Below are 22,616 nucleotides of genomic sequence, written 5' to 3' on the forward strand. Positions count from 1 at the left end.
AGCTTTGCCTCTTATATATTGACGTTGAGCTAACTTTGTTCACGAGGTTACGAGGTTGAAGGTGGTGAGCACGGCCATTGGGGTGGATCGTGTTTGTAAAGCGAGCTTGGCGTTGGTGGTGACGGTGCAAATGCGCAGGAACTAGGTAGGTGCTACTCCGTAGCTGCTATCTCTGGCTGGAACAGAGAGGAGGGTGCAACCGTAGGTTCGTCCTCGAGCACCATCGCTCAAGGCGGTCTGATGTATAAATCTTTTATGTATTTTTTTAGTTAATTGAATCCATGCCTTTAAAAATTTACCAATTTAAAAAAATAACACTACTATTCGCGATATTGGGTGTATACCACTGGAAATTTGTAAAATTCGAACTGTGCCACTCCATCACGATTTCTATCAACACATCCGTCAGCTCCAACTCCGGCAACAGCCTACGTTTCTTCTCCAACTCAGGCAAATCTCCTTCAACACTCAGGCTCGTAGATGGTGACGCAAAGGGGGCTTTCTCCGGCTGCAGCGATACAAATCTGATGACAACGGCGAGCTCAACACCAGGTGGAAGGAGGTAGAGCTGGAGGCAAACACCAGTCGCGGCCTCCAGATTCGACGGGCCCAACCCCACGCAGTGGTGGACCTGGAGGGGACTATCGGTTGCGGCTTCTAGAGGTGATAGGTTGCACAGGCAATGCGGTTGCTGGTGGAGCCCCGTGCGCCACAGCCAACGACGCTACGGTAGAGGAGAAGTTGGAGACAGAGACCCGCGCAACCTTGTCTTCTCCCTCGCGGCCGTAGCCGACGAAGCCATGTTGGGTGCTGAGCCCACCCCCTCTGCGTTGTCGTCCACGAGTCCTCGTGATCGCCATCGTAGATTCGCTCGAGTTGGAGAAGAAACAGAGGCGTTGGCCAGAGTTGAAGCTGACGAGGGTATTGATAGAAATTGTGATGGAGTTGTATGGTTCTGATTTTGCAAAATTTATATGGCACACACTGATATCACTAATAGTAGTATTTTTTTCAAATCGGTAAATTTGCAATGGTATGGCTCCAAATAACTTTTTTTTTCCAAGGAATATCTAAATGATGATTTTGCAATAACTATTTGAGGGTACAAACAAATGAATTTACTATTATTATAAAGTAGAAAAGAAATTTAAAACATGTTTATAAGAAGTTCATTTGTAGAAAGATTTTGTAAACATCGCATCGCTCAAAAACCCAGGAAATGTGACTTTGAATGGAATGGTTCCATTCCTTAGAGAGAACACGTATTAGTGTAAGCTTTGACTTCATGGTGGTTAATTAGCATCTGCTTGCTGAATGCGTAAATGAAGAATCGGAAGTGCTATGAAGCAGAAGCTTATGATGCTCGAGCACCACCAAGCATGATACATGACAAAATGACAAATTGGTGTGGGCGCAGTTAGGGGTGAAAACGGATTGAATACTGTCGGAGATAGCTTTATCATATTTGTTTTTATTTTTTTGCAATAAAAAATCTTGGATATGAAAATAAAATCGAATATTATCGAATACAAATACGAATGAATACAATTCAAAAATACGGTGACGAATATTAATCGGAACATAAAATCCCTTAAATTTAAGCTTCACAAATCAACGAAGAAATATAACTTGTTATTTTTTTAATAGAACGTATCAACATTTCTAAATTTTAGATTAATAATACCATAAGGAGAAACATACATAAACTTGCACACACTGACATTGAATTGATTGAACAATTCAGTACAAACATAGTTTAGATGTAACATGGACTGATGGACATGGTTCATTACAGACAGTTTAGATGCAATTTGGACATAGTTCATTACAGACATAGACACATAGTTTAAATGCAACTTGCAAAATTAAATCAACAAGGTCCGGTCGGTGTACATTCTATCCCTACCGGAGGGAGGCCGGAGCACGGAAAACATCCATAAAACTATTTAAAAAGGCTATGCTTATTTCAAACGCCTGTGAATATGAATGGTTCGTAGGCGTAGCTTAATTTGTTTCAAACTTTCCCCTTCAACTTGGCGCCATAACCAGCGGTCACGTCTCTCCAGCGATTCCACAGCATGACTCCGCCGTAGTTCGCCGCCGCGCCCTCCACCGCCGGTAGCACCTGCGACAGCAGCGTGTCCGCGTCGATGTAGCCTCCGCTCGGTGCAGCGGCCGGCGCCGTCGGCAGGCCCAGGAAGACGTCCGCGGGCGCCGGCACGCCGCTCGTCCACTGCGCCCACGCGGCCTGCAGCGCGCTCGCGTCGCCGCTGGCGTACTGGCACTGCCGGTTGTTGTAGAACTGCACCCAAACGTGGCTGAACACCCCGGTCTTGATCGCCGCGTCGAGGTGGGCGTCCGGGTACGGGCACTGCGGCGCCGCCGTGAGCACGCACGCGCCGTTGCATTTCGACGAGAGGGCCATCGCCAGCTCGTCGTAGTGGTCACCGTCCTTCTCTATGTCGAAGTCGATGCCGTCGAGCACCGCGTCGCCGAGGGGGCGCGAGTCCGAGCTGCCGCCGAGGAAGGTGTTCCAGAGGTAGTCGGCGACGCCACGCGCGTCGTCGGCGGAGGAGAGGGAGTACTGACCTCTCTCGCCGCCGAGGGAGAGGAGCACCTTCACGCCGCTCTGCTGGCAGGAGCTGATCTCGGAGCTGAGCGACTTGCAGGTCCCCGCGTCCGGATTGCAGTGGGCGGCGAGGTTGAGCACCGGGGTAAGGCCGCTGCCGTAGACGTTGAGGAAGGCGATGTTGACGAAGTCGTACAGGCCGGTGGCGCATGTCTCGGCGAGGGTGCCGTCGCCGTTGCCCGCCCCCTGCCCCCAGTAGACGGCCACCTTGCCGGCGTTGGAGACGGCCGCGAAGGCGGCCAGGAAGGAGACGGCGAGCAAGAATTGAGAAGAGCAGCAGAGCCTGGGAGCCATTTCTAGCTCCGTCTTGCACCCCTTACGTTTGTGTGTTTGATTGCTTTGATTTGTTTACGCTTGGGGTGGCATCTTAGGGCACCCACAATGGTTATCTATAAGCTCTCTATAAAAGATCCATGTCAGCATATTTTTCTACTTGGAAGAGATTAAATGAAGAGAGAGAGCAAAGTTATCTACTAACATGGAGATAGTCTATAGAGAAAAACGAGGCAATGGATCAGAGAGCTATAGATACCCATGTAGACATACCATTGAAGTGGTTTACTATTAATCTAGTCTATTGTTGAGGTGTACATGTTTTATAGATAGCACCTTACTTTACTATTGCGGGTGCTCTTATAAAGATAGTGAGAGTCTCCATGAGCGTAGGTGAAGGGGGGACCGAAGCAGTGGAATTGCACGGGAAGATTCGGCGATTCGGGACGCGGCTGTTGGGAAACTGTGATGGAGACTGGTGTGGAGTGTGGACTGACTTGGAAGTTGGAACCAAGTCAAGAGTCGTCTGTACTCTTATCTTTTCAAAATAAATTAATCTAATATAAGATATAATATATACTATTTGGTCCAAAATAAATACACCTAAATATAGGAGGGAAGAGGAAACAACATAATAGGATGAATTTAAGTGTACCTAGGGGGTGTCTAGATCTATGGGTGTAAAGTTTTAACGTGTTACATCGGATATATGGATATACATTTAAAGTATTAAACGTAGACTAATAATAAAATAAATTATAGATTCCGCATGTAAACTGCGAGACGAATTTATTAAGCCTAATTAATCCGTCATTAGTAAATGTTTATTGTAGCATCACATTGTCAAATCATGGAGCAATTAGGCATAAAAGATTCGTTTTGCACTTTATACGCAATCTGTGTAATTAGTTATTTTTTTCATTTATATTTAATACTCTATACATGTGTCCAAACATTTAATTTGATATGGCGAAAATTTTTACCAGGGGAGGGGATGTAAACAGGCCCTAAGAATTGAAGACTTGCTACTCTGAACTACTTGCTTGCGGTTACAGGTTACTGTCTTCTTAACTATGAAAAAAAAAATCCAAATTGTGCGCCAATGCTTTCTACTTGTCCCTTCTGAGTCTTTGACCGATTCTTATTCCAAGCAACATCCTCTTTAGAACGCAAGATTGAGTAAAATATAGGAATATAAAGACCATACAGTTTTGTCAGAAATACAAGCAAAAGATAGAAAAGATATCGGAATGACGGTTTGAATAGACTAGTGAAATTATATAAATATCTACTATTATAAAAATTGAAGATGTTTTTGCCGGTATTTTCGTACATCATTCGTGTATCAGTCGGTTTTTAACTTCATTTGCTTTTCGAAATATATATCCGTATTTGAGTCGGTTTTTAAAATCGTTCACTTTTAGTAATACATAAGAAATCCTATAAGAAATCTGTTTAACAAAATTCACATGCTAACTTGAGACGATCGGACTCCTAATTGCGCGCAGCTCATGATTTTCTAAAAATATATATATTCAAGCGAACTCCCACAGTGAATTTCATCTTAACTATTTACAACGCACGAGCATTTTTTCTAGTTAGATAAAAACTCAAAAAAAAAAAGTTTATGTGAGATCGGACCTCGTGTTGCCTTTTTTGTCCAAAAACTCCTTATCTGAAGCTATTTCATATGAATTTCTTAGAATTGTTGGAGTCGACCAAATAGGTAACTTACCTATCAGGATTTAGATCCTACAAATTTACGGAGCCATCGTTTCGCTTACTCACGGAATAAGCAAAACGACATATTTACAAATGAAAAATAATTTGTAAATAAAACTTTTATATACGTGTTCTTAGCGATCTAAAAGCAAAAGCTAAAAAATAAACTTCGATGAAAAAAATTTCTAAATCAGCTCCAAATTTAAGGTTGAAAAATTCAAATTTTGGCTGATAAATATAAGCATAAGCGAAAAGATAAGGCGCTTAGTAAGTTTTCCTACGTGGCCCTGTATCTTAGACTAAATCTGCATATCCATTATCTAATAAAAAACAATAAGGTTCATACGAAAACATAATTGGAGTTAACATACTGTTTCTTATATAAATATAATTGTATTTTTGATATATCATGTACCAACGAACTTATACCATTGTAATATAAGGCTCACCATTTACAAATCCAACAGAAACAAAAATAATCTTTTTTTTCGAAACATGGTACATACACCACACTCATATACACATGCGTACACTTACTCATACAAACTCGACACATTACACGCTATCCCTATAAACACTGCTAAGAATTTGGGCCAGTATATCTTAAGATCAACGAAGTCATTGTAGACGTCTGAAACAACAACTTTTGATAACTAGTGAAACTATCGATACTAAGGTGGAGACAACGAATAACTCAACTAAGGGCTCCTTTGGAACATATAAATTTTCATATAACTGCGTGGGTTTCTTTTTTTTTTCTAAATGTTAAAACCTTTTTATGATGACTATTTTTTTATCCATATATAAAGTTTCCGTAAAATATTCAGATATATATAGCATTCACACATCACGTAGTTGTTGGTCATTGATACTCTATAATATTATTCATTGTACTATATATTTATGGCGTGGCGTGGTGTCTCAATAAAGTTTTTTTTAGTCTTTTGATCTCCAAACATGACATGAAAAAAGCCATTTAAATATGTCTTCATCAAATACTACTATAGCAAAGTTTCATTAAGTTCATAATTTGATATTTCTATTTTAAAAACCACAAATAAAATGATTTGGATAGAATGTCCTGCTTGCTCTATTCTTAAATAGTATGTTAGTACTTCGGAATAAGTAGTCTTTTGAACTATCTCATATTTTTAAATAAAACACTCATCTTGTAAAATGGGTAATGTTCACCGATTGAACCTTTCGCTATGTCTCTCTTTACAAGGATTAAAATTCAATATCAAAATTATTCTCGAGCTAAGGGGATTAATTGAATGTTTTCATATGTAGCCTCTTTACTGCAAAGATTTACTATGCTTTTGTGCATGTTAATTCAAGTGATGTGACATAAATAATAATGCATATGTATGGGGGTTGAAAGAAGGTTTTATCATTACAATTTAATTATCATGGCCTTCCCTTGTTAGCTTGTTATGGTGGCTCATTGTGACTCCTACTGGGTTCTTTTAGTGTTGTGATTGGATGGCTGGTGACCTCGTACGACTCGATGCTAATAATCCTTGTTATAACACCATACACCTTACAACAGTCACTACAACCCCACTTGACACCTCAAGTGAATAAGTGATTTGATTTTCTAGAAGATAACACGCTTTGATTATTTTTTCTTCAATATGGTGGCATAGCTATAATGTGTGTACACATATGTAAAGCTGATGAAATCATTCAATGGCTAAGATAAAACGAACTATGAAATTAACGGAGGATTAAGCGTTGAATGTTTTGCCTTTTACAAAGAATTTTTAAAGTTTATTTTCTTATTTCTTGGAGGCTTTAATAGACGATGTAGGAAGGTTCTATAGGGCGCTTAATGGGCCTTAAAACGGTTTACAGTTCTATATATCATATAGATTAGCCGTTGATATTTTTTTATTTACTATTAGGGTCCATGCTATTGAGTTTTTCTATTGTTTAAATTTCTATAGAATATCTTTCTCATTATCGTAAACGTGTATATTTTTGCGTTAGCTTTAAATTAAATCACGTGTGTATTCAACTATGTATATTTATAAAGTGATATAAGATAATATATCCTGCTATATATATTTATCTTTATTATTGATGTTACGTGCACTCATAATAGCAGATGTGATGGCTGGACGCTTCGCTTGCAATTTTGTAGGCTGTGTTTAGATATAAAGTTTGGATCCAAACTTCAGTCCTTTTTCATCATATCAATCTGTCATACACACACAACTTTTCAGTCACATCATCTTCAATTTTAACCAAAATCTAAACTTTGCGCTGAACTAAACACAGCCGTAATTCGACGATTGGTGTATATGGATTTCTACATGGAACTGATACGTTAGAGATTAGAGGAACATATATATGCTTGAACTTTAATTTATCTGCATATAACCTGAGCAGATTGAACCCTACTAAGAGCTTTATATTTATCTTTTCTACTTTTGTTTCACAATAAAAAAATAAAATTTGTATATGTTGGTATTTCTTAACGACGTTCCTAGAAATATAATTCCTAGCAATGGCGTAGAAATACTCTTGTTATATTATGGTTACATAGTTTATCTGTAAGCGCACGGATATACCATTGTAACATTTCACCCGAGAGTATTCCAAGGGCTTTGCTTGAGGTCTGTGAGTGAAGTGAGAAGAGGAGCTCCTTAAACAAGCTGCCAATGACGGTTGTAGCAGTTGGAATGGTTGGAATTGCCCTCCACGCCGTCCAGAAGAAACCCTGCATCCAACGATGCCAGGGGGGTTCGGCCAAACCCAAACCAGGGGCCGGCCCACCTGGCCCAAATTCGGTAGGTGGCCTCCTCTATTACTCCCATGCGTAGACTTGTGAATTTTGGCCCAGTTCATCGTGTTAATTCTGAGTTCTTGGCCCATTCATACATAAGTCTGATTCTCGACATCGTCCGATTGATTTATCGTCTGATTCGATGTCGATTCTCCTCCACTTTATGTTTATTCTCTGCAAAAAGTTAGTGATCCAAACACTAGCAGAATATTATTATTCTAACATGTATATGTATTGCAAGCATAACTAGTTCTCCTCTATTTTGGTAATATTGACGGTCGAAACTGATCGCTAACGACCGTCAACAGTATACATGAAAAATAGTTATCATAACAGATTTAATAATGTTATTATGAATTCATAATGAAATGAGTATTTTTCACGGAATATCGATCACTCAAAGCTAGGTTCATTTTATTTCTTATGGCATAGTAGATATAATTTATTTATCCATATTTATCGAGTTTTATACAATTATGTAATCAACATTATCATGTTTTTAGAATTTTATGATAGTTAGGATTTGACATCAAGATATGTACTATTCGTAATATATATTAAAATTATAAATACATGAATTTATCTTTCTTATAGTTTTCGTTATAAATCACATTGTAAATTTATTTTAACATATCATGATTTCATAGTAGTAGGTGTAATTTATTTTCCTTTTCTTTTACATTTTTATGATTATGTGAGTGACCAGTAAAATTATAGAACATGAGTGAGTACAACATGTTTCCTTTTCAATAATACCTATGAAGTATATTTTTTTCTCACACCATAAATTTAGTTGTAATAATTTAAATTAGTAGCTTGATTTATATGCTATAATTTTTTAGGTTTTCTATTTTTTACTTAATCAATATAGAAAAAAAAAGTGGACGCCAGCTGTGGAACATGAGGCAGTACGCATGTTTGTACGTATTGTATAGGACTGTGATTTAGTTTTTTTAAAAAACTATGGCCGAGTTTAGTTATAAACTTTTTCTTCAAACTTCTAACTTTTTTATCACATCAAAACTTTCCTACACATACAAACTTCCAACTTTTCTGTTACATCGTTCCAATTCCAACCAAACTTCCAATTTTGACGTGAAATAAACACACCCTTTTATTATAAATTGTGATTTACATGTATCAAATATAGTATGAAAATAGGAACTAATATAGCATGGAAATAGGAGGGGAGGGCGTACACATCTCCCGTACGCACGGACGAAGCAGGACTTGAAGGTACGTGGGATGTGGATTTTTTTTTCAAAAATAGATCTAATTCCATACAATGTTGGGTTCACCATATAAGTGTAAATCTAATAGCTGAAAATCTGAAATAGTGGGTCCATCGATTTATTAGATTACCACGTGGCGGTTTAGTAGCGTTTGTAGGAGTCCTATGTGATGGTTTAGGAGCGCTTGTAGGAAGTTTAATGGATTTTTAGTATATAATAATAGATAGATAGATTTAGTTTGTTCCTCTAAAATTTCATGATAAATCATCCACTTCAAAGAACGGTTAGACAATCCAAACTACAGCTAGAGCATCACTACAGTTACCCAAAAATCTATTCCCTAATTTTTTTTTCTGGGGATCTCTGATAAGGATTTAAAGGATTAAAAAAGATATAATTTTCTTAAAGAGTTAAACTAAACCTGGCTCCATCAAAGTGGACCATATCTAAACTACCAACAGAAGTCGTCAATCTCCCTCCCCCGTGTGATCGTGTGCCCCCCTCCCCCACTAGTGGAGAGCAAGAAGAACGTGGAAAATGATTCTAATTTTAGGTAGCTAATTGGAGTAACGGTTGGACTGAATTTTCACAAATAATCCTAAAATTAGGAAATGGAACTATATTGTGCACCTGTTGGTGATACTTAGCGGAATTGCCCACAAAGTTTGCATAGTTTGTCTGTCGACGTATCCAACAACATGATTGTCGAAGGGTTAGACCCGATTATGGTATTTTGGAAGTATTGAATGCATTGGTGCTAGGGTATGTGTGAGATTGGAATGCTAAGACGGTTGACATGAATTTTTATATAAGCTCGGATCCCCTGAAGATGGGAAATAATCCTAACGAATCCAGCCTCATCGCTAAATTCTATCTTAATTAGGTCCCGTTCGTTTCTTATATAATAGGTGGATGAAAATTTAGATACTCGTGGCACGCTTTTCAAACTGCTAAACAGTGTGTTTTGTGCGAAAACTTTTTATATGAAAGTTGTTCTAAAATATCAGATTAATCCATTGTTCAAGTTTGTAATAATTAAAACCCAATTAGTCACACGTTATTATCACATCGTTTTTGCGTGAAACATTTAATCTTCATCTTCAACTTCATCTCCAGGAGATTCAAACACCACAGTCATTTGCAATTGAAGATACAAAGGTGTTGTGTCGCCTATAATAAGCCTATGGTCTTGTAATTTCATTTAGGACCCCTACCAATATGGGGCCCATATGGGGTGCGCCTCAACCAGGTGGAGCACGACCCTAGGGACCCATTGGTCATCCTCCCACTTTCATAAATAGCTAGATACTAGGGATGCAAGTGGGTAGTTCCGCTACCCGCATAAAAACCCGCATTCTAGTCTATTTTTCGCATGGTAGTACAAATTTTAGAAGAAAAAAATAACTAGAAGTGGGATAAGCGGGACAAAAAAGCCCGCTTGCCCGCCCCGCTGACATCCCTACTAGGTACCCCTTCAGGTTTCTTGGGTTTTGTTTAGGTAAAAGTTTAGCTTTGCTACTTTACCGTGTAATCCCGTGATCGGTTAGATCACCGGTTTGCTCGTTACGGAACCCCACCTGTAATACTTTTGTTAATTCGATCCTACTACATCTTTAATTTGCAAATTGAGTTTCTTGTGTTCATCTTGTTCTTGCTAGTTCTCGATTGCTTACAGGAACAAATACCCTCGTGGTTGGGCTGACTGTGCATCCGTTGAGATTCACGTCCGGCTCTAGAGTTGGTGTAACGATTACTAAGGCACAACATCCTTGGATAGTTGTAGTTGGATCACCAACGTCGCCGCATCAATCGACTTATCCTCTCATTAAAAGATCGGGACACCCTCGTGCATATCATTTACATCTTTATCCGTAATATTCCAAGTATACCTTTCCATATAAAGCTAAATATACGGTATTCCGATGGCTATATACGGTATTCCGCGTGCACACTAACAATGATTATTCTTCTAAACCTTCAAAGCGAATGCAATGTCTTGATTTTAGGTTTTATCATTGTTCAACAAGGGCAAGTGTGCACGCGTGTATATAAGCGTTTGTGTTTGTGCTTTATTTTAAAAATAATACTATGCAAACAAGGTAGATTTCTTATTTTAGACCCATTGTACAACTTATGTGTTATTTTTCCGAGAAAAAAGAAACACTTCCTCGCCAAAAGAAAAAGAAGAAAGAAACACGAAATCTCGGCCGTTCGATGGTAGTACCATGAAGAGCAAAATTAACGCGTCCTCCTCCCCATCCCCAGTCCGACGATTCCCAATCCAAGAGGAGCGATGGCGCGCTGCTCCCCGCCGCTGCTGCGCCGCCTCTTCTGCCGCGCCGCCAAATCCGCCTCCGCCGCCGGCGCCGGCACCGGCGGCACTAGCAAGAAGAATATCGTCTTCTTGGGCTCCCCCCAGGTACCCCCACCCCCACCCCCCAGGCTGTTCTCCACCTCTCGGTTCGCCAACTCCCGTGCTCCGGTCTGTGGTCTGATCCAAGAGCTCGGCGTGTCGCGCCTCAGGTAGCCGCCTCCGTCCTGGAAACTTTGCTGGTGGCGTCGGAGTCGCCGGACTCCTCATTCCAGGTTTCCGCCGTCGTGACGCAGCCGCCGGCCGCCAAGAACCGGGGGAGGAAGCTGATGCCGTCGGCCGTCGCGCAGCTCGCGCTCGACCGCGGGTTCCCCGGCGACCTCATCTTCACCCCGGAGCGCGCTGGAGAGGTACTACCTTCTAAATCGTTCTCTGGGAAAACTCGCATTGAGGCTACAATGGTGTTGAGTTGCACGAGGATTAATGCAGGAGGCGTTTCTGTCAGACCTGAAGGAGGTGAGACCAGAGCTCTGCATCACTGCTGCCTATGGAAACATTCTGCCTCAGAGGTTTCTTGATATCCCGCCTTATGGTACGTCTGCCTGCCAAAGCATCAGCTTAGCCAATTCTCTCGTACTGTTTGATTGCTCTGGTGCGCAACGAACATGTACCGTCTCATGCTCAAGCAGAAATAGTTCTCTTGGCTCCTTTCAAAAAAAGCTCTCTTGGAAATTTACTGGTACTCGTAAATTAAGTCGTTTAGTACAGCGACACGGTCTTCAAAACATAACTTTGACTTCTTGTTTCTATAAAAATATTTATTGAAAAGTAATATATGTATACTTTATGAAAGTATTTTTCAAGACAAATCTATTCATATAATTTTTACATTTTCAAACTTAACAACTTGAGAGTTATTCATGATTTATATTCTTAAGGTTTGACTTAAACATTGTCCTAAACGACTTCCTTTACGAGTACGGATGGAGTATTGACTAAGCAACTGGGGACTTCTGCTTTCCTGCTACAATCCATGTTCAGTTGTCTGTGAATGGCTTATATTCCTTGAATACGCACTTGTCAAATTAGATGCAAAGTAACAAACCAAAACTGGATAACTTATAGGAGAACCAATGTTAACCGGTTGGTCTTCTGTTTCCAGTCTATAAATTGCCAAAACCAAACGTGATAACTTCTGAGTTCATAGTCAACCTTATAATTGGTGCTAAAAGCAGCCTACTTTGCCACAAATCAATATGGGACATGTTGAATTTTGTCTACTGAGTGCTGAACATTGACTATTTGGCATTTCTATCTTCATACCAGGAACTGTTAACATACACCCGAGTTTGCTGCCTCTATATCGTGGTGCAGCACCTGTGCAGAGGGCATTGCAGGTTTTAATGATCTACCTGTTACAACTATGATCCAGTGAAGCTATTAGCTGTGGAATATTTTATATTTATCAATTTTAACTGCAGGACGGTGTTGAAGAAACAGGTGTTTCCCTTGCATATACTGTCCGTGCCTTGGATGCGGGTCCAGTTATTGCTTCTGAAAAGTTTGCTGTAGATGAGTATATTAAGGTAGGTGGTTCTAACTGTCTTGCTGGTTTTATTATCATCTTGACAGTTTAAATTTCTAGAACAGAAGTCAACCATTGCTTGAATGAAAATATACATGGGCCTCTCCATGCTATTCAGTCATATAACATAAGCAAGACTATATGTAACTGCACTTTTATTGTAAGTTTCTAGTTAATGAAAATGCATGAGAACTCATGGTAAAAAAAAAGAAGCATGACAATGTTGATAATTTTGGTCCATTATAGACTATTGCTATGTGGTTGTAATTTTAGTGATGATGAATATGAACAATCGCTTGTCCATTATTCAAGTAGCATACTACGCTGATACCTCCACAATTTTCCTCAATATTTATTAAAGGAGCTCGTTTAGTTCAAATTATAAACTGGAGATAATTTAAGTTTCATAAAATATACTGATCGTTTTTGTAACTTTCTTCATATGCAGGCACCGGAGCTGCTTGCTATATTGTTCAACTTAGGTAAAGACTATAAACTAATCACTATGTGTTATTAATGGTCATATTTCTAGACAGCTTATTCCTAACTCTTTTTCTGGTAACTATGATTAGTTGATTATACCTACCAAGGAACAGACCTTATTTCAAATTTTTGATACTATCTTTTTCTAAATATGGTTCTGAGCTATATGATTTTGAGATTTTTGTAATTTGGATTCTTGTGTTAAATAGGATCCAAGCTATTGCTTCATGAACTACCCTCTATTCTTGATGGAACGGCTAAAGAAAAGGCAAAACCACAAGATGACTCCAAAATTACACATGCACCGAAGGTATGCATAGGATGGCAATATTGAATTGGAGGCCACCGAATTCAGACTTAGAACTATAGCAGTGAGAATTATACGAAAAATCACTGCTATAATTCTCACTCAACTGAACATGCGCAAAACAAATAAGAACACTTGAGCATAGCTACATGAGCCTTTGTCATACGTCCTGCCTGCAGTTTAGTTTTTATTTTACATTTGATACTTCATTTGAAACTGCTTAAATCTATCATAGTTTATTTTCAAATATTTATACCGATTTGTTGCATTTATTTATTCCCTCTTTTCTTACAGTTTGTATGCCATCATTTTGGGAACTCCACCCTGCATTTCTAATGTTGATATACACTTTCTAGGATTGTGCTATACTGAAACTTATATTTCCTTTTATATTTGGCTTTGTATATGTTTATGAAATCTGAATCACGCTGTTGAACCCTCTACTATAAATGAGACCTGGAGCCCAAAATTCCAAAGTTATAAGCACTCTGCAGGAAATTCCAAATCTACACTCAAATGGTTCTCTGCAGATAGTTATACCTAGCTAATTTATCATGATGGCCTCTGTTTTCCATCTGAATTTTAGGAGTCCAGCATTCAAATGATATTGTACACTTCGGATATCCCAAGGTATTTATTATGGAAGTTCTGTTTTCCAGCTGAATTCTGATGAGTCATGGTTGTCATTCAACCAAGAAGCTAAATTGCTCCATAACAAGGTGAGTTCCTTATTTCCAGCATACTCATCCATGCTATTGCCAACCAACTCTGGTAGGTACGAGCCTTTGCAGGTTGGCCAGGAACTCGCGCAAAGTTGCAGCTTGTGAACCAAAATGGGGAACCCGATGTGCTTGAGATTAAGGTTATCAGCACGAAGGCTTGCGCATCCTGTGACAAAACCGGAGATGGAAATGAGGTACTCTTCTCGGGGAACTCATTGCTGATTCCTTGCGGTGGATCATCTTGTCTCGAGGTTTGTATTCCAGCTTACAGGTTACGAATATGTTTCTTTCCTTGTGGCCTTCTCCAAGTTCACTCTGATGTTGTATGGTTAGGTCGTGGAGCTTCAACTCCCTGGAAAGAAGGTGACGACAGCAAGGGACTTCTGGAATGGTTTGCGTGGTCAGAGGCTGCTGAAATCACCATAGAAGAATTACCATGATCATCACAGCGTATACTACCACTGCATGAACAACAAAGACGATCGTATGTGATATGCGCTTGATTTCTACAAGTCATGGTAGAAACTGATGCTGTCAATGGAGAACATTTTCAGGAGAATGCTACTACAGGTAGAGGCACATTACTCGACGAGATCTTTTACTTTTCAGATCGTATCATTGTGAAGATAAAATTCCATGCTACTTCGTGTTTTTAGATACCTCGTACCTCCATTCGCCATTGGAATCTGTATTATCTCCAAAATTTTGGGAAAGAGTGCACAATTGTTAGCTACTATTTGTAAGAGAGACAGAGAGTGCTGACCAGTACAATTCCTGATTGCCAACAGGGGCCAAAATGAAAACTATGGATACATCTATGCGTTGATGTGAAGAAATTAAAACACAGACAAATTTTACATTAATTTAGTGCAGCTGGTGCTACCCAAAAACCAGACCTAAGCTTTTGGCGTCATAGAACTAGAGAAGCAATGCAATAGTACGGCACTACTCAGTACTCACACCAAAGATACATATACAACAGAGTTCAGCTTCGAAGTATCACTGTCAACTGCTTAACGCTCTGCACATCATGGAGTCATCATTATACGAATTCCGGAGTCAAAATTCAGCAGAGCAGCATAAATGGAACATGGATAGAACTTCACGCATTTGGATTCTGCCGTAATTTCTGAGCTCTTTCTCTCCATGACCCGCTTTGCGTTGCCAGAACCTAAGAAATTGGTTTCATCAGTAGCTATGGAACAAGAAATAAATACGCATTCCAGGAAAAGAGGAACTTGAGATTACTTTATCACTAATGAGGGAACTGCTAGGTTCGGCTTCAACATCTTTAGCTTTCTCGCTTTCGTCATTGGTTTCAGGCTCAGCCTCCGTAGTTTCAGTATCAACAATGGGGTATGCAGGTACTCCAAATATAGCATTTTCATGTGCATCTCTGACCGTATCTTCATGCTTGGACTACGATATGTGAAGAACAACATGGGTACAACAATGCAGCTCAGAAACAACAGAAGTACAGAATATGACAAAAAAAAACGCAACTGCTCACATAAGTCATACTCATACTTGTACAGCAGAAAGTCGGAAGCTCTTTCCTATGTGCTTCACCAGTGAAGCGTCATCATTAGCAACTGCGGAGGAAAATGATGAGATAACGTCTGGGTTGTCAAACAGCAAACACCAATAAAACAGCATAGGCACATTGTTTACAATCTCATTGTGCATTCCAACAATAAGATAAGAGGATAACAAACTTGCAAACATTTATCAGGCTGCAATTTTACAATCTGCAAACGTTACCTCCAAGAGTGAATCTTGCAACTCATAGAAAATGGTATTTTGAAAAGAACTTGCATGATGATCAATGATGAAATCTCTGGTCTAGTTGATGCAGAATTGATTCTTGGTGCGAATAGCTCACTAAAGTGTTCTACAACTCCTCAAAAAGGACTATGATTGAGCATGTATGTTGTTGTGGACTTGCAAGAAATTGAGGGACATACTAGATTAAGAGTTATGCAATGCCACAAAAAGAGAGAAGAAATAATCAAGAAAATTATCAAGACTGACCTTCAACATCATTGTCATCTTCATCAAGTGGAGCATCCTTATTGAATTCAAATCTTTCCCACCCCACAGTGGCATTTCCAAGGGTGGAATCTTTTGAAGCTGTTAGTAATTGATAGTGAACACAATGCAGAATGTTGGAAAAAAAACATAGGCAAACAATGAATATGGCATATGTGAGCATTTTACTAGGAAAGTAGGAATCATCAAGATTGAATCATAGAACTAAATTCCTCATGCATTTGAGAGTTGATTTTGAGCATAGAGCTGTAGCATATAAGATGACATAGTTATACATATAAACAGAAATACATAAAAAAAATGATAGACATTGCACTCCCTGTTGCCTAGAGCTATCAGCTATATATGCAATCAACTGATCAAGCCAGTGTAACCAGGTGACAGAATCAGGAAAACAACTAGTTGCATCACCAAACTTGTGCATTGTGCTAGTAACCACGTTACTAACTTTTAAGTGACTTGAATCACTTAACAGAACATACTGGAAACACAAGAACATATACAAAGAGCGGGCCAAAACCTGTCTCTGAAAGCTGAAGCTTCATCTTTGCCTTCACTCTCTCCGCTGGGGTCTGAAAGAAAATCGACAAACCATCACTCCCAAGCACCAAAAACCTAGCAACAAAATTGTATGATCACAGGGCAGTAAGAAGGATATGACGCAACTAACCATTCTATCATAACCTTCTATGAGCCGCGAGTAATCCACCTTACCACCCTCCCTGCCACCGCGCCCCTTCGAGCTTCCACGGCGGCCGCCACCATCGTCGCGCCGCCTGTCCCCATGCCGGTTCTCGGAGTACGAGCTCCTCCCGCTTCGGCGAGAAGGCGACCGCGACCGAGAACGAGACCGGGAGCGGCGGCGCGACGCCCTGCGGTCCTCCCTCTCCCTCTCCCTGGACCTGGACCGGCGCCTCCGCTCCCTCGACCTGGACCGGTGGCGCCGCGAGCGAGACGGGGAACTGGAGCGGGTCCGATGCCGCCGCGACGGGGACGGGGACCGAGAGTGACGGCCTGTGCGGGACGGCTCGTGTGGCGGCGGCGGCGGCGGCGGCGGCTGCTTGGTGGGTTGCGCGGGGGCGGGGGTGGCGCCGGCGCGGACGAAGCCGGAGAGGAAGGAGGAGGAGGTGGAGGGGGGTTTGGAGGGGAAGGAGGTGGATTGGGGATCGGAGGAGGAGAAGCCGAGGCCCTGCTTGAAGCGGCGGGCGCCCTCGCCCTTGCGGCTGAGCTCGTCGTAGTACGCCGCCGCCTTCTCTTCCTCCATGGCTTCCGGCGAGTCTGGGGCTGTGTGGGCTTAGGTCGTAGGCTTGCAACGTCGCGATACCTTGAATGGGCTTTTCTCCTTGACTTTTCCACTGCTAAGCCCAGCCCAAGCGATGTTACGCAATGAGTACTCCCTACTCCAATACAGCAGCGCATATCCAGATGATCCTGACAAGAGTTCATTTTTTAGGACACGCATGAATAATTTTGAATGAAGTTGTTTAAACTTGATTTAGTCAGGAATAATTCGAAGAAAATGAATCTTTAAACCGTTGTTAGCTCCATTTCTGCAGCCCTTATCAGGGTTCCAGGTTGCTCAACGCATTACGAGTTTGGAGAGATGTCAGATGTAGATACATGTAACGTACAGTATGTCATCACTTTTTAGTTGACAAGATAATCCATGCACTTGTACATTCATGATGCAAGGAACAGAAAGGCAAAAGCCACACTAACTCAGTTGAAATGCCAAGAGAGTGGTATACAGTAATACACTTTCTCGTTTGTTTAAGCCACACTTTGTCATTCAAATTAAGCATGTGTATAGTCAGTAATAAACCCGAGTTGCCACAATCTCAAACCACGCAACTTGCCTTGGTTCGCCACAACAGCAGGCGTCAGTGCGTCACTAGCTTGTAATTTTGACCTTTACAAGGTCCGCGGCTGCACGGGCAGCGGCGGAGGCGCGGTTGGCTGCAGCAATGGCAGCTCGGGCTTTTTCAAGAACGTCCGACGAACTTGGGGTTGCGCACGATATCTCATCAGCAGGGGAGCGATGATGCTCCTGGCTCACCATGTTACTCTTGGTAGCCGCATGCATTACTGCAGACCCAGCAGGTGAGCTTGGGGACTGGGGAGCAGCTTGATATTTTCCAGTGTCCTCGACAGGTGAAATGGACAACGATGGCATATCTCTGGAAATGGAAGCAACTGGAGAGTTCTCGATTATAGGTAACTGGCCCTGGCGTGCTGAGGATCCTGATCCATCCTGTAAACAAGTACAGAACAAATGAAGTGAATGTCCAGTGTCTTTATGGTCGAACGCAAAAGTGAACATTTAGATTTTAGATAGAGCTAGAGAGGTTTGAAATAAGCTGTTTCTGCTCGTTCCTGTAAATTTCTAGCGCTAAAACATCAGCTAAAACATCACGTTTGTAACCCACAATGTAAGAGTCCGAATCAACCTGTACACTCGGGGTGAGGATCCTCTACCATAATGTCACTACCATTACAGTCACTGATATGTGGGTCCCACCCTTCTACCGCATATAGTCACGGGAGATTGGGAACAAGAGATAAGGATGGAAGACAGAGCTGGAACCAAGAATGAGATCGGAGGGGAATAATCTACAAACAGAACCTAGGCACACGACATGGTGCCCCAATCGTACAGACTACAAAAATCATGAACAGAACTAATCAAGTATGCAGTTGACAGCCCTAGATTTACTAGCCAAAAGTTAGACGAAAAAAGGGTGCTTCGTGTTGATTAGATTAACATGTAAAAATACATTTATGTATTCTCAGTATTAACCAGACCAAGACCAAACTAGTCTGAACAAAACATAAGTGAGAAGGGTGTCCTAAAACAGTAGTGTTCCTTTACATTAATTCCACAAAATTGCATATGAGCATTTAGTCTTTCAGGCTTTAGCTATGCTAGTACAATTTGCAAACAATTGATTTTTAAGCTGTCACATGCAAAAATACCATTTGGTTCTGATAATTAGGAAAAACAATAACTTAGCAAATGTTACCAGCAGATCTTCGTATTTCTTGTTAAGCTCTGCTTCAGTATTCGATGAGTCCCATTCAAGGCCATACTCTTGAGCAATAGCTTTCAGAACCTTCAGCTTTGATTCAGCTGATGGGGCCTTCACTGAGAGCTTCTCGATTATCTGCATACAAGATGGACAATTTTATTCCTCTTTTTCTAAAATTGACACAAGAATACAAGATGCTCAACTTGCAAGCAAAAACACAAATTAGTTTTCTGAAAAGAACAGATGTTGGTGCTTCTTCTTACTGTACGATTAACACCGCTGTCAGGACGCAATTCCATAGCTGCAGCAACAAATTCCTTGCCATATTTGGTGGTGAACAAAGTACGGAGATGCATTAGCTCAGGCAAGTCTGAACATCTCCCTGATGCAAATATTATACTAGCTATTGCTTCCCGTAGTTCGAAGGGGCATTCCCTGTTCCATGATAAAGCCAGTAAACTGTTATGATACTGTATTAAGTGAGAGAAACAAATAATCATGATATATGCATGATGGCAAAACAGTAACTTAATGAGAAGACACTTGATAAAACTGGACCTACTTTTGGACCTCAACAATAGGGACCCTTGCCAGCACAAATTCGCAGAAAAGCTCAACAATCTCATATGCAGCCAATATATTTTGCTCTCGAATAATGTGCTCCACCTATGAATAAAAATGATAGTTTAGAGAAATGAAGAAAAAATAGAAATGGAACCATCTTTGTGCATATTTATTACTCCCTCCATTCCACAATATAAGGCACAACCACTTTTCTTAGATGTTCCATAATACTCCCTCCATTCCAAAATATAAGGCATAACCACCCTTAATCCAAAGACCAAGAAATAATTATTATCACCTCTTTGTTTGAATCAATCCAATTAATACAATACATGCACCCAATAGAATTAAACATCTTGTGAGTGTATGATTTAAAAAATAATAATTTAGGAGAGAAGAGATGGTAATTAATTGTCATGCATGCATGCACGCCTTATATTATGAAACACTTTTAAAAAGTAGTTGTGCCCTATATTTTGGAATGGAGGGAGTATAAGGCATGCATGCAAGCATGCAATTAACTATGATATCTTCTCCATTAAATTATTACTATTTTAAATTCTCCACTCGCATGTTGTCTAATCCTATTGGATGCATGCATTATATTTATTAGGATGATCCAAACTACAAGATGATAATAATTATTTCTTGGTCTTTGGGTTAAGGGTGGTTGTGCCTTATATTTTGGAATGGAGGGAGTAGCTCATAAATAGCAGTAATTTACCCGAATCCTTGCTATCGATTCCTGGCCTGTCTGAAGATACTGAACCATCTCTTTGCGCATATTTATTAGCTGCAACTCCCTCCTGTTGCGCAGCAGCTTGATCCTCGAAATGACTAAATTCAAGCATGTTTTGCTAAAAGAATGCACGAAACCTCTGTTAATTGAGGTTACAAAATAAAGCCACACTGTTTATCTATGTATGCATAGGCAATGCAATTATTCACTGTATGAACGACATGAAACATAAAGTAGTTGTGGCCGTGGGTAAGCAATTACTAGTAACTGGATCTCACTAACTCTAATACAGTAATTTTAATGAACTCATCGTCTTCCTTTGATCTGATAACGCCAGTGCATACTGGTATTTATACTAGTTGAGTTCTGCTGGTTTAATCCAGTTACGGTGCCACTTACAGTCAGAGTTCTGAAAAAAAAATGAAGCTAGCAATCATCAAAACATTGACTGTGTGTGTCTGTGGAATAGCCTAAGATCCAAAAAAAAATGCAATATACGCGAATTTGGCACACCCTTTAAGGAAATAATGAACAGAAGCATTCAGCGATGGCAATTCATTACAGGAGGAGGTGAAGACGGCTGCTCTCTATCTCTCTACTCACTCGGATCCAGACGGAAGCTAAGTTTATGTTATTCTTCTGTCTCCATAGAAAACTACCTGTCGATACCTGCGGAACGGAACCTAAATCTAGAACTCCTTGCTAAGCACAAGCACGAGCATGAAAGTCGCCGATCTTAGCAACACGGACCCAATCCGAGAGACAAATTGCAGCAGAGGAGGGGATAGTAGTTGGATCTGGGAGGAGGGAGAAGGCGAGGAGGCGAACCATTTGGTACCGAAGGTGGAGCGGTTGAAGAGCGAGTTGAGGGACGACATCGCTGGCAGCCTCCGCCGCTGATCCACCCGGCGATGTCAAGCGCAAAGGGGAGGTAGGGGAGGAAGGAAGGACCTGCTGGCTGCTGTGTGGATATTTGCAGTTATACCCCTAGCATTTTCATTTGAACAATAAGAGTTGTAGTACGTTATCTTTAGAGAAAATTCGATCCATAGCACTAGTAAAAGATCGGTAAAAAAATAGCACTGAGAGAGAGAGGAGGAAGGAAAAGATTTTGTATATATCTAATTTTATGGTTGGGGTACGATTTTATAATCAGATGACAATAAGATAGATCTTATATGTACATTTTCCTTTAGAGGGTTGAACTGAAAACTGAGGGTTGTAGCTTGTGCCAACGATTGCGGCGGTGCGGTGTTGGCGGATCCGAACGACGGGCACCTGAGGGCGAGAGCGAGGCCGAGGCTGCTAGTGGTGAATGGGAAGCATGACATGGCGGTAGCGAAGAATTGGAGGCGAAGGGCGCTTCTCCCAGCTTGCCTGCTGCTTATAGTGAGTGTATCCTATTATTTCTCTATTGAGATAAAGATTTATTATTTATGAAATTTATTGGTAGATTTGCGATGGAGAAGAAAACAACATTCATAATATTCTCCCTGATTTGCAATGGTTAGTTTATTTGTATTTTCCTACTATTCATTTGTTACTAATTGTGCTAATTTATATATGTGTGGCTCCTAACTTAACCATTTGCTAAGGCATAAGAGAGTGCATATTTTAGTACTCAATTCTTTCCTTTTCCCGTGATCTTTGATCATGTACGCATTGAATTTGACTTGCGCAACAGTATGTCCGTCATTTTAATTGTATCGAGACTTCGACTTTGAGCCCACCCACTGATTTTATCATGGATTCGTTACTGGGATCCTTCAAGGGGTGTACCGGATATGGGGGTACACTTGTATCCCAATTTATTTTTCAACTGACGTGATTTAATATAGTATGTGTATACGCAATCAGCTTGGTCAAAACAACCATTCTTAAACACAAAATCATATTTTTCAAGAGTATTATCATTTTTCCTTAGCTATTTTGTTTGTTTTCCACTACTACGAAAAACATTTTTAGGATGGTCAAAATAGGTTTTCATAAGTGGCCAAACGCTCCGTCATAGACCAAAGTACCGTTTTCTCTGCTGGCGGCAATCCACGAGCGAAGATCCCTTTTCGCTAGCGGCCATCATAAAGCAGCCTCCAACAAAGATCTATTTTTATTGACGGTCCTAAACCCCTACGTTGCAATTTCACAAGCAGAGCTCTCATATGGCCGCCAACAAAAAAAAAAAAAAG

At 40.6% G+C, this 22,616-nt stretch overlaps 4 protein-coding genes across 5 annotated transcripts; 1 reads left to right on the forward strand and 3 right to left on the reverse strand.

Annotated features, from left to right (window-relative positions):
- Positions 1–1,702: 1,702 nt before the first annotated feature.
- On the reverse strand, positions 1,703–2,947 carry LOC4324117 (acidic endochitinase). The gene has a single exon (XM_015772014.3). It carries the CDS (start codon positions 2,921–2,923, stop codon positions 2,015–2,017), a length of 909 nt encoding a protein of 302 aa, XP_015627500.1. The 5' UTR covers positions 2,924–2,947; the 3' UTR covers positions 1,703–2,014.
- A 7,965-nt stretch (positions 2,948–10,912) lies between these two features.
- Positions 10,913–14,870, forward strand: LOC4324118 (uncharacterized). Of its 2 annotated transcripts, XR_001542692.3 has the most exons (11): positions 10,913–11,063; positions 11,168–11,365; positions 11,445–11,547; positions 12,282–12,352; positions 12,437–12,541; positions 12,989–13,022; positions 13,233–13,333; positions 13,990–14,049; positions 14,106–14,303; positions 14,386–14,622; positions 14,709–14,870. XR_001542692.3 is itself a non-coding variant. In XM_015766892.3 (10 exons), exons 1-10 carry the CDS (start codon positions 10,938–10,940, stop codon positions 14,476–14,478), a joined length of 1,089 nt encoding a protein of 362 aa, XP_015622378.1. In that variant the 5' UTR covers positions 10,913–10,937; the 3' UTR covers positions 14,479–14,870. The 2 variants fall into 2 exon arrangements, 1 of the variants encoding a protein (XP_015622378.1); XM_015766892.3 differs by having other exon boundaries at positions 14,386–14,870.
- On the reverse strand, positions 14,812–17,402 carry LOC4324119 (uncharacterized). The gene is made up of 6 exons (XM_015766893.3): positions 16,772–17,402; positions 16,622–16,673; positions 16,084–16,182; positions 15,580–15,644; positions 15,301–15,471; positions 14,812–15,223 (listed from the first exon to the last, which is right to left on the reverse strand). The coding sequence occupies exons 1-6, from the start codon at positions 17,363–17,365 to the stop codon at positions 15,155–15,157; spliced, it is 1,050 nt and encodes a 349-aa protein (XP_015622379.1). The 5' UTR covers positions 17,366–17,402; the 3' UTR covers positions 14,812–15,154.
- Positions 17,403–17,787: 385 nt separating this feature from the next.
- On the reverse strand, positions 17,788–21,383 carry LOC4327935 (uncharacterized). The gene is made up of 6 exons (XM_015765875.2): positions 21,259–21,383; positions 20,416–20,548; positions 19,690–19,793; positions 19,391–19,562; positions 19,122–19,262; positions 17,788–18,352 (listed from the first exon to the last, which is right to left on the reverse strand). Exons 1-6 carry the CDS (start codon positions 21,306–21,308, stop codon positions 17,993–17,995), a joined length of 960 nt encoding a protein of 319 aa, XP_015621361.1. The 5' UTR covers positions 21,309–21,383; the 3' UTR covers positions 17,788–17,992.
- Positions 21,384–22,616: the final 1,233 nt, after the last annotated feature.

The sequence above is a fragment of the Oryza sativa genome, chromosome 1 (genome assembly GCF_034140825.1).
Source record: "Oryza sativa Japonica Group chromosome 1, ASM3414082v1".
NCBI classification, from domain to species: Eukaryota; Viridiplantae; Streptophyta; class Magnoliopsida; order Poales; family Poaceae; genus Oryza; species Oryza sativa.

Coding starts and splice junctions, on each gene's coding strand:
- LOC4324119 (XM_015766893.3), bottom strand. CDS start 17,365: ATGGAGGAAGAGAAGGCGGCGGCGTACTACGACGAGCTCAGCCGCAAG. Junction 16,674..16,771: donor TAGAAGGTTATGATAGAATG/GTTAGTTGCGTC, acceptor ATTTTCTTTCAG/ACCCCAGCGGAGAGAGTGAA. Junction 15,472..15,579: donor TCCGACTTTCTGCTGTACAA/GTATGAGTATGA, acceptor CACATATCGTAG/TCCAAGCATGAAGATACGGT.
- LOC4324117 (XM_015772014.3), bottom strand. CDS start 2,923: ATGGCTCCCAGGCTCTGCTGCTCTTCTCAATTCTTGCTCGCCGTCTCC.
- LOC4327935 (XM_015765875.2), bottom strand. CDS start 21,308: ATGTCGTCCCTCAACTCGCTCTTCAACCGCTCCACCTTCGGTACCAAA. Junction 20,549..21,258: donor TCCACCTTCGGTACCAAATG/GTTCGCCTCCTC, acceptor GCATTCTTTTAG/CAAAACATGCTTGAATTTAG. Junction 19,263..19,390: donor ACAGCGGTGTTAATCGTACA/GTAAGAAGAAGC, acceptor TCTTGTATGCAG/ATAATCGAGAAGCTCTCAGT.
- LOC4324118 (XM_015766892.3), top strand. CDS start 10,938: ATGGCGCGCTGCTCCCCGCCGCTGCTGCGCCGCCTCTTCTGCCGCGCC. Junction 13,023..13,232: donor TGCTATATTGTTCAACTTAG/GTAAAGACTATA, acceptor TGTGTTAAATAG/GATCCAAGCTATTGCTTCAT. Junction 13,334..13,989: donor AAATTACACATGCACCGAAG/GTATGCATAGGA, acceptor TCTGTTTTCCAG/CTGAATTCTGATGAGTCATG.